General features: G+C 39.2%; 1 protein-coding gene across 4 annotated transcripts in view; it reads right to left on the minus strand.

Moving 5' to 3' along the window:
• Positions 1-12,127, minus strand: part of NUP153 (nucleoporin 153) — a 92,654-nt gene that overhangs the window by 38,507 nt on the left and 42,020 nt on the right. For all 4 annotated transcript variants that reach the window (XM_008976775.6, XM_063604757.1, XM_003823178.7 and 1 more), the window contains 3 exons: positions 10,734-10,880; positions 7,512-7,564; positions 7,148-7,274 (listed from right to left, as the gene is read on the minus strand). In XM_008976775.6, the coding sequence (XP_008975023.3) occupies positions 7,148-7,274; positions 7,512-7,564; positions 10,734-10,880 (327 nt within the window). The remainder of the gene's footprint in view (positions 1-7,147; positions 7,275-7,511; positions 7,565-10,733; positions 10,881-12,127) is intronic.

The raw sequence follows: 12,127 nt of genomic DNA on the forward strand, positions 1-12,127 counted from the left end.
TGTATTTTTAGTACAGACAGGGTTTCACCATGTTGGCCAGGCTGGTCTCGAATTCCTGACCTCGTGATCCGCCCACCTCGGCCTCCGAAAGTGCTGGGATTACAGGCATGAACCACCGCGCCCAGCTGACCTTGAACCAATTCTATCATTTGATTTCTACTCCCCCAAATTTTGACTTAGTAGATCATAAGTGGGTCCCACTAAACTAAGAGGAAAAAAAAGCCAAGAATTCTGCTAACTTGATGCTTAGAGACATCTCAAGTAGAACACACATTTCACAATTCACTATCTAATACCTTTGTAATATCCTTACATGGGTTATCTCATATGAGGTAGATACTATTGTTACATATGAAGAAAGTAAGGCAGGGAGATATATGGCATAATACCATACAGCTATTAAGTGGCAGAAATCTTACAGACATGAACACAATATTTATTCTTATTTCCATTTTACAGATAAAAAAACTGAGGAGGTACATAAGAGGTTAATTTGACCAAGGTCACCCAGCTAGTAAGTGGCAGGATTATACAAGACAAGAGCAAGCAATTAAGTCTCTCCAAACTCAAGTCTTCTTATATAGTGCTACATGTTTTGTATACTGCTACATGTTTTGTATCAATGAGCTTTTTAATAACACACACAAAAAAACTCATGGATTGATTGGTAGGACAGTAAAAGCAAAAGGCCAATATATTTAATGACTACAATCCTTGCACATTTTAGAATCCAGGATAAGGTGAAAGGTAAAAGATCATTCCAAATGGGTAATTTTACATATAGAGTTCTATTAACCTGAATTTAATGGATCAGAATACATCCATTCCTGCTAAATAGCAACACTATCTGAAATCAGTTAGCATAATGTGTTTACATTTCATTAAAACTAAATCTCTTCTATGTCACTCTTCCAAAGGCCCATGAAAATGCCGCCCCCACAAAAATAACTTTAATCTTATTATTACTTTTTTTTTTTTTTTAGACAAAGTCTCAATCTGTCACCCAGGCAGGAGTGCAGTGGTACGATCTCAGCTCACTGCAACCTCCCCCTCCCAGGTTCAAGCGATTCTTCTGCCTCAGCTTCCCGAGTAGCTGGGATTACATGTGCCCGCCATCACACCCGGCTAATTTTTGTATTTTTAGTAGAGATGGGGTTTCACCATGTTGGCCAGGCTGGTCTCGAACTCCTGACCTCAGGTGATCTGCCGGCCTCAGCCTTCCCAAAGTACTGGGATTACAGGTGTGAGCCACCGTGACCAGCCAATCTTTTAATTTTTTACCAAAAATTCCCACTAATTATAACTGAACAAAGAAACAATTTGTGGTCTGAACATATCTGACTTCTGATACAAACAAGCAGCACTGCATTCAAAACAACTATAGAATTGTGTATCCAAACCTATTCTATATAGATATAAAACACAAGGTGGGGCTGGGCGCAGTGGTTCACCCCTGCAATCCCAGCCCTTTGGGAGGCCAAGGTGGGTGGATCTCTTGAGGTCAGGAGTTTGAGACCAGCCTGGCCAATATGGTGAAACCCCATCTCTACTAACACCACAAAATTTAGCTGGGCATGGTGGCATACGCTTGTAATCCCAGCTACTCAGGAGGCTGAGGCAGGAGAATTGCTTGAACTCAGGAGGTGGAGGTTGCAGTGAGCCGAGATTGCGCCACTGCACTCCACCCTGGGAGACACAGCAAGACTCTGACAAATAAATAAATAAACAAACAAACCACAAGGTGGGCAGAAAGTTTGGGGCCAACATCACATTAGTACCTCTTTCCTCAGAAATGTGGACATTATAACTTCAGGGTGGAACAGAGCCAGTGATGGGAAGGACTGGGTGAAGAATCCTGTGACACAAAATTGGCAGTTGGCCAGAATGAAGAGAAGAGGCCCAAAGAGGGGAGGAGGTGATACAGACATGAGTGAAGAGGAGTTTTTTTTATTTGTTACAGAGTCTCCCCAGCTGGGGTGATCCTCCCACTTCAGCCTCCCTGGTAGCTGGGACCACAGGCGCTAACCACCATGCCTGGTTAATTTTTGTTATTTTTTTGCACACGTGGGGTTTTGCCATGTTGCTCAGGCTAATCTCAAACTCCTGGGCTCAAGCGAACCTCCAAACTTAGCTGGCACCAGGTTTTTGAAGAAAGGAAAGCTTTACTTAGATAACCAACAAGGAAGACAGGAGTGCAGCTCAAATCTGTCTCCCCGCAAATTGGCCTTAAGGTAGTATATGTTTATTAGGAAAGGTTTAGGGGGTAGATTCTGGGGAAGGAAAGAGGAAGTCTGAAAAGTCCTTGGACATGCACAGTTGTCTCTTCATGGGCCACATGTGCAAATTCTGGAGTAGTTAGAATGAAATGTGGACATTTGGGCTGTGATGTCAGCAAGCTCAGTCTCCACAGACTCTAGTTGGTCATATTAGTTCCAGCCAATTTCAGTCAGTTTTGTTATCTTACAAGTGGAGAGGGCTTTAGCAAGCTGTTTCTTATCTGCCATCTTGTAAGTTCAAGAATACCTGTTAGCCACTGATTTCTTTAATTCTTTGGAGCATGGCTTCACCTTCAGCTTCAGTTTTTAAAAATAAAAGTTCTGAGATCTTAGGCTGAAGCTCAGGTTGATTATCTATAGCTTAGTTTTGGCTGTCTTGCAGATACATGTTTGGTGTGACTTTGCTGTATTGAACAGTTTATTAATATTAATAATATTTTGCTCTTATTTGTCCGGTACACTAAAAATTATTTTCTGGCTAGGCACAGTGACTCACACCTGTAATCCCAGCACTTTGGGAAGCAAGGCGGGTGGGGATCACTTAAGGCCAGGAATTCGAGACCAGCCTAGACAACATGGCAAAACCCCGTCTCTACTAAAATAAAAAAATAAAAAAATAAATAGCCAGCCTTGGTGGTGCATGCCTGTAATCCCAGCTACTTGGGAGGCTGAGACATGAGAATCACTTGAACTCAGGAGGTGGAGGGTGCCATGAGCCAAGATCGTGCACTCCAGCCTGGGCAACAAATAGAGTGAGACCCTGTCTCAAAAAAAAACAAAACAAAACCTGGTGCCATGGTATTGGCTTCTGTGCTCATCAGGCAGTAAGGGAAATGAGCAGTATCTATACAATGCATCATCTGGCAAATAAAGCCAAGCTGTATTTTCCTCATACAGAGATAAACTTCACAAAACATGCTACAGATTTTACCAGGAAATGTAAAAACTTGTCAAAAAAATAAGCTCATGGTATATGAATCAGATATTAGGTTGGTGCAAATGTAATTGCAGTTTTGCATTATAACAATTTGCCACTTGATAACTGGAATACATTCTTAAATGTGGTTACATTATGCATCATTTTAACGCAAATTTCTTGCTTTATGTTTTTTGGCTGATGACTTACTACTTGCTATTTATTTTATATTATTTTAGACTGTGGAAATGATGTTAGACAAAAGGCAAGTTCGAGCGATTTTCTTATTCGAGTTCAAAATGGGTTGTAAAGCAGCAAAGACAACTTGCCAACATCAACAACACATTTGGCCCAGAACTGCTAATGAACATACAGTGCAGTGGTGGTTCAAGAAGTTTTGCAAAGGAGGCTGGGCATGATGGCTCACGCCTATAATCCCAGCACTCTGGGAGGCTGAGGCAGGCGGATCACTTGTCGGGAGTTCAAGACCAGCCTGGTCAAGATGGTGAAACCCTGTCTCCGCTAAAAATACAAAAAATTAGCTGGGCCTGTGGCACATGCCTGTAATCACAGTTACTTGGGAGGCTGAGGCACGAAAATAGCTTGAACCCAAGAGGCAGAGGCTGCAGTGAGCTGAGATCATGCTACTGCACTCCAGCCTGGGCCACAGAGCAAGACTGTCTCAAAACAGAAACAAAACAAAACAAAACAAAACAAAACAAAACACCCAAAGAAGCACACAATAACAACAAAAAACAAAGTTTGCAAAGGAGACGAGAGCCTTGAAGATGAGAAGCATAATGGCCAGCCACTGGAAGTTGACAATAACCAGTCACTGGAAGTTGACAAGGACCAATTGAGAGCAATCATCAAAGCTGATCCTCTTAAACTACACAAGAAGTTGCCAAAGAACTCAACGTTAGCCATTCTATGGTCATTCACCATTTGAAGAAAATTGGAAAGGTGAAAAAGCTCAATAAGTGGGTGTCTCACAAGCTGAGTGAAAATTTAAAAAATTGTTTTGAAGTGTCGTCTTCTCCTATTCTATGCAACAACAAACCATTTCTCAGATTGAGACATGGGACAAAAAGTGGATTTTATACGATAACCGGTTACGACCAGCTCAGTGGTTAACCAAGAAGAAGCTTCAAAGCACTTTCCAAAGCCAAACTTGCACCAAAAAAAAAAGGCCATGGTCACTGTCTGGTGGTCTGCTGCCGGTCTAATCCACTACAGCTTTCAGAATCCCAGCGAAACCACTACATCTGAGAAGTCTGCTCAGCAAATCAATGAGATGCACCAAAAACTGCAATGTCTGCAGCTGGCATTGGTCAACTGAAAGGGCCTACTTCTTCTCCACAACAACACCCAATGGCACACTGCACAACCAACGCTTCAAAAGTTGAAGGAATTGGGCTACAAAGTTTTGCCTCATCTGCCATATTCACCTGACCTCTCGCCAACTGACTATCACTTCTTCAAGCATCTCGAAAACTTTTTGCAGGGAAAACACTTCTGCAACAGCGGGATGCAGAAAATGCTTTCCAAGAGCTTGTCGAATCCCAAAGCACAGATTTTTGTGCTATAGGAATAAGCAAATTTATTTCTCGTTGGCAAAAATGTGTTGATTGTAATGGTTCCTGTTTTGTTCAATAAAGATGTGTTTGAGCCTAGTTAAATAATGATTTAAAATTCATGGTCCAAAACCCCAATTACTTTTGTACCAACCTAATAAATTCCTTATTTACACAAGGTAAGACAGCCCATTTCTTTTGTTTTTGTTTTGTTTTTGAGACAAAGTCTCGCTCTGTTGCCAGGCTGGAGTACACTGGTGCAATCTTGGCTCACTGCAACCTCCACCTCCAGGGTTCAAGTGATTCTCCTGCCTCAGCCTCCCGAGTAGCTGGGACTACAAACATACGCTATCACACCCAGCTAATTTTTGTATTTTTAGTAAAGACGGGGTTTCATCATGTTGGCCAGGATGGTCTCGATCTCTTGACCTCGTGATCCGCCCGCCTTGGCCTCCCAAAGTGCTGGGATTACAGGCATGAGCCACCGTGCCCAGCCGCCAACCCATTTCTTAAATATAATTAATAAAGAGCTTTAATGACAAAAGAAAATTGGTTTGCTACAAAACCTACAAAATTTATATACTGTTTGTATGATCAATGGCATTCAAGGTATTTCCTTTTCAGATAATGATATATAGTAATAGATTCCCTCCCTTCACAACACTCTAGTAGAGTGAGAAACAGAGACTAAAGGAAAGACAGAGCCTCCAGACCAGCAATGGAGCCAAGTCTACTAACATAATCCCAAATGTCATTACAAGTCAATTTATATGGCAGAAAGTGAAAACTGCCAAGGAGGTCATAATTCTGGTGAGCTATAGTACTGCTAACTAGGAAAAGCAGAGTTAAAAGGAAGCAAGGCATCACACTCCAAACCTGCAGAGCAAAATACCAATAGGCATGAAGAAATCTAAGACATCCAACAACTTCAACCAAAACATGATTTTGTTTCTGTCAACATAAATAGGAAAAGCATGTTTAAAAAGCTAAAAATATACTCTTAAAACTCATTGGTCAATGAGGGAGTCACTGGTGAAATTTTAATTGAAACAAATGACAAATGCAAGGACTATGTATCAAAACTCAAATGGTTAAGCTAGGCTGAAATGCATTTATAATACAACTAAAATGAGACTTGCATTCAACTTAAAGTAGTTAGAAAAAAAGAGCAATATATAGACAGAAAGGTTAATGTAACCAATCTTAAATCTGTCCCTATCTTTTCCAAACATTTATGGTCAGAATATATAGAGAACTCTTTCTAATAATAAGTTATATATACATATACATACATATTTCTTAATATACATATAAGAAATTATATATATATATATCTCCACAGGAAATAACCCCATAGGAAAAAAATGGATCAAGAGAAAACTCAAATGTCCAAAAAACACACAAAAGGATGCCCCAAGATCTATCTATTGTCATATGGTGGAAATGTTGAACTGCAAAACTATCTTGAAGAGAAAACATGGCAACATCTAATACAGCAGAAGATGTGGATCATCCCCTATAATCCAACAATTCCATTCCTAGATAAATACTCTAGAGAAAATACTGCACGTGTGCAGACAGAAAAGTGCATATTCACTTTAATGTGTATTAGAAATCTACCAAAATGTATCCTGATGGCAGAATGGATTATGGTAAATCTTCAAACTGGATAAATATATAAGCAGTGAAATTAAAAAACTTACAGTTACCTTTCACAACACAACATCAAAAAAGGAGAAACAGGCAAGCAAGAAGAAGACAGGCAGGGCACGGTGGCTCTCGCCTGTAATCCCAGCACTTTGCAAGGCCGAGGCAGGTGGATCACTTGACATCAGGTGTTCGACCCAGCCTGGCCAACATGGTGAAACCCCATCTCTACTAAAAATACAAAAATTAGCCAGGTGTGGTGGCAAATGCCTATAGTCCCAGCTACTTGCGTGACTGAGGCACAGGAATTGCTTGAACCCAGGAGGCAGAGGTTGCACTGAGCCGAGACTGCACCACTGCACTCCAGCCTGAGCGACAGAGCAAGACTGTATCTTAAAAAAAGAAGAATACGTATAGTATTAATCCTATTTATGAACTTATTTACGTATGTTTTACAAACAGACAAAACTATACAGTAATACCAAGGGTCAAATAATTTCAATTGCAATTCCCTTATTTGAAAAAGTATGGGTAGTTTTGTTTTGTTCTATGATACCCATGAAATTTAAGGTACTAGATTAGGTTTTCAGCATACATTTTGAAAGAACTGATTCAATGGCAGATTAATTTTGCTCTGGGTCTCTTCGAACCCCAACCCTACAGGTCTCCCCTTACCACCACCACACCAATGCTTTTTAAATAAACCTCAAGAGTATAAGAGTATACAACCCTACCTCCTCCTCCAGAGGTTTAGAAGCAACAAAGCGTGTTCTTTCTCGTCTCATCTTGCCACCTCCACCACCTACTCCAGAAGATAAACCATTGGCTGCAGGCAAACTGAAATTTGGATATGAAAAGCCACTGGCAAATAAAAAGAAAATTAAAACAACTGATATATTATTGTGGTCCATAACTTGTTAACTAGAACTGCTAACAAGTAAAAAAAAATATACAGCTGAACGTGATTCTAAAATCTTAGATTTCTTTATATAAAGTTTCTGTTCTTTGATTTTAAACTTCAAAAAGGTACATGTAAATTAAATACAGACCTTACAAGTTAAATATAAAGAAGTATAGCTGTATAAGAAATGACAGTACCTTTCTCGTTGTTCTCTATTTTGTCCGGGTGTCACATTTTTTTCATATCCAGTCTGCAGGGGAAATACACACATATTTACGTTTGCTTATTTGTTGTAATTTTCTTAGTACCACCTTGCTTCCTATTAATTTTAATATTTAGAATCAGGAATTTGATGGCTTTTTAGTTAATGAATCCTGAAATTTGAAATTACACCCTGCCTTCTGAATGGTAACCAAGAGTTACAGTGAGATTATATATATGAAAAATGTCAGTGAGCACAATCATTATTTTAACAAAATGGTAGTATACAGACAATACACTCACTAACCTAACCACAAAATTACTTTACTTATCCCTCTTTTTGTCCTGTTAATTGTGCAACCAAATATACAAAGATATTCCTTTCGAAATAGCTCCCTACAACTTAAAGAATTAATACTTCCACTGAAAGGAATCAAGACTTCTTGGAAAAATGGCTGATTACAGGGCTGGGGCAGGAAATGCATGTGATGAGCCTGAATTATCTTATAATGTCAAAAACCAATTAAGTGCTCAAAAAGATACAGGCAAGAATCATCAATAATGCTAACACTAGTGGCTGAAAAGAATATAATTGGGAATTTTCCTTCCCACAAAATACTTATTCATTACGAAAGGTAAAATAGTAATTTTATAGTAGAGAATCCTCACAGACACCACTTTATGTAATAACCACACTGCCAGGAATGGGACAAACTGGTAGCCTGTGCCTTCTGAACAGTGAGAACAGCTCAGCACACTCCCTCAATGGTCTTCACTGCCAAAAGTAGGTAACTGAAATCTAATCATGAGGAAACATCAGACAATCATAAAACTGCAGAACATTCTACAAAATAACTGGCTTCTATACTTCAAAATTATCAATATTGTGAAACACAAAACAACAAGAACAAAAAACAAAAGGAACTGTTCTAGACTAAAGGAGATGAAGAGACATGACAACTACATGCAAGACATGATGTTAGAATTTTTTCTTTTGGGCCAAGTGACAACATGTAAATAGAATCTGTAGATTACAGTGTTGTGCCAATGTTAAGTTTCTGGGTTTGACCACTGCTATGCATTATGTAAGGGAACTCCTTGTTAATAAGAACAGAGAAAAAGATAGAGCAAATGTAGTAAAATGTGAAGTTCATGAAATTTTTCTTGCAAATCTGTAGAAGTCCAATATTATGCTAAAAAGAAAAAAATATACACACACACACACACACACACACACACACACACAAATATATATATATTTTGAGTCAGGGTCTTACTCTCTCACCCAAGCTGGAGTGCAGTGGTGCTATCACAGTTCACTTTAGCCTCGAACTCCTGGGCTCTCACGTGATCCTCCTACCGCAACCTCCTGCCTTGCTAGGATTACAGACACGCACCACCACATCTGGCTAATTTTTTTATTTCTTCTAGAGATAAGGTCTTGCTATGGTGCCTGGGCTAGTCTTGAATTCCTGGCCTCAAGCGATCCTTCTGCCTGAGCCTCTCAAAGCACTGGGATTATAGGCATGAGCCACCATGATCACACTATGTTCAAAATATTTTTCAAAATTTTAATGTATGGAAGGAGATAAAGCAAATATGACAAAATGTTAATGAGTGGTGAATCAACATAAAGAAATACATGGCAAATCACTGTACTAATCTTTCTAAGTTTCAAGGTTTTCAATAAATTGAGTTGTTAGAAATGAGATAAAATATAAGTAAAGGCATAAACAATAAGGTGTTAAGTAAACAAAATAAACACAAGTTAAATGACACAAAAAACCAGACAAACCCAGATTATGGGACATTTTATAAGACAACTGGCCTGGTCTCTTCAAAAACCTATGATCCAGCAATTCTATTTCTAAGTATAAACCCAAGAGAAATAAAAACATGTCCACACACACACACACACACAAAACACTTATACATAAATGTTGACAGGAGCATTATTCATTATAGCCAAAAAGTAAAAACAACCCCAATGTCCTTCAAGTGATTAATGGATAAAACAAAATCTAGTATATCCATACAACGAAATATCTACAAAATCTAGTATTCCTTACAATGAAATATTATTCAGCCATAAAAAGGGAAAAAATGAAGTACTGATACATACTACGACGTGAATGAACCTTGAAAACATTATGCTAAGTGGCTACTGATGGGTATGGGTATGAGATTTTCAAAGGGTGGGAGAGATGGTAATACAAATGTTCTAAAATTTACCATTATGATGGCTTAACAGTTGAACAACTCACAGACACCAGTTTATTTATAAAGTGTTTTCCAAACATGCTAAAACCACTGAATTGAAAACTTTAAATAGGAGAATTGTATGATATGTGAATTATCTCAAGAAACAGAAACCAATGTGGCCAGGGTGAGGGTTTGAGGTCTGGAAAAACAAAACCAAAAGCAGTATCTGAACCTTGCTCAAGTCCTGGTTCAAAAAAGCAATTATGAAAAACATTTCAATATGGACTGGATATTAGATAATTTTAAGGAGTTAGAATTAATTTTCTTAGATGGGATAATATAGGACAAAGTACTTAGGAGATGCATATCAAAGTACTTAGGGTTCAAAAGATAATGTCTGAAATTTACTTTCAGATAGTTCAACACCACCACATGAAAGAAACAGATAAAGCAAATCCGGCAAAATTATGTAACCTAAACAATGAGTACATGCTAGAGTTTACTAGTCAACACTAACTTAAGATCTGACCAAGGTAGCGGCCAGGCGCGGTGGCTCACATCTGTAATCCCAGCACTTTGGGAGGCCAAGGCAGGTGGGTCACTTGAGGTCAGGAGTTCGAGACCAGCCTGGCCAACATAGTGAAACCCTGTCTCTACTAAAAATACAAAAATTAGCTGGGTGAGGTGGCACATGCCTGTAGTCCCAGCTACTCGGAGGGCTGAAGCAGGAGAATCACTTGAACCCGGGAGGCAGAGGTTGCAGTGAGCTGAGACCATGCCATTGCATTCCACCCCTGGCGACAGAGTGAGACTCCGTCTCAAAAAAAAAAAAAAAAAAAAAGATTTGATCAAGGTGACAGCTATTTTAAAAGCATACCAATTCATAATCATCACTAATTCACAACCTTTATGTGTTATACAGTTGCTAGAATACAATGGTAGTTATATTTTACATTATTTAGTCTTACTTATTCTAATCAATATTCAAAGACTGGTAGAAATATACATATACTCACACTGCACTTTTTATCTATTCTTTGATTGGTCTTCCTGAATTCACCAGAAGGAGTCAGAGATGGTTTAAAATAAACACTTCGATTTGTTGCTATGGAAACTGGCTTTGGGGTCATAAGTCTCTGAACAGGAGGATATTGAGAATCCACCTTACAGGTAAACAGAAATCAAAAACATTTATTTTCATATAAATCAATGATTCATATCTAAATTTTGACAATAGCTAATGTGACCTAAAGACCATGAGTATTTCCCAGAGAAATATACAGTAGATACAAACAAATAAGAGGAAAAACTGATAATAATGGAACCTAAGGTATGTATTCATATACCTATGTACATAAATATACACACATATAATTCTAAAATGGCTTCACGGATACACTATATTTCATTCCAGACTTAATGACTTTTCACACACATGCATGCATACAAAATGGAACTATATTCAAAACAGCACTACAGATCAAACCTTTTACAGTTTTTTTTTTTTTTTTTTAAGAGATGGACTCCTGCTCTGTCACCCAGACCACGGCTCACTGTAGGTGAGACCTGGGTGATCCTCCCACCACAGCCTCCTGTGTAGACAGGCGTGCGCCACCACACCCGGCTAATTTTTTTGGGTTTTTTTTGTAGAGGCAGGGTATCGCCATGTTGCTCAGGCTGGTCTCAAACTCCTGGGCTCAAGCAATCTGCCTGCCTCAACCTCCCAAAGTGCTGAGATTACAGACATGAGGCAACTCACCTGGCTTTTTTTTTTTTTTTTTTTTTTTAATGGAGACTAGGTCTTGCTGTGTTGCCCAGGCTGATCTCAAACTTCTGGGCTCAAGCAATCCTTCTGCCTCAGCCTCTCAAAGAGTGCTGGGATTACAGGCATGAGCCACTGCGCCTGGCCCAGAGTGAATTTTAAATGCATGAACTAAAATGTACTTTTGTCACATTTTCCCTGAATTACTGTCCATATTTTTTGAGCTGCAAATAAGATATTTTAAAACTAGCTATGGGCCAGGCGTGGTGGCTCACACCTGTAATCCCAGCAATGTGGGAGGCCGAAGCAGGTGGATCATTTGAGGTCAGGAGTTTGAGGCCAGCCTGGCCAACATGGTGAAAACGTCTCTACTAAAAATGTAAAAATTAGCCAGGCGTGGTGGTATGTGCCTGTAATCCTGGCTATTCAGGAGGCTGAGGCAGGAGAATCGTTTGAACCTGGAGGCAGAGCTTTCAATGGGCCAAGATTGTGCCACCGCACTCCAGCCTGGGAGACAGAGCAAGAGTCAGTCTCCCAAAACAAACAAAAAAACTAGCTATGAAAATATTTTAACTCCCAAAAATGTGACCGAATCCCACTCCAAGTTATTTCCCCCATTGTTATTTAAATACCATACCAAACCAAAAA

Source organism: Pan paniscus, chromosome 5 (assembly GCF_029289425.2).
Source record: "Pan paniscus chromosome 5, NHGRI_mPanPan1-v2.0_pri, whole genome shotgun sequence".
Lineage (NCBI taxonomy): Eukaryota > Metazoa > Chordata > Mammalia > Primates > Hominidae > Pan > Pan paniscus.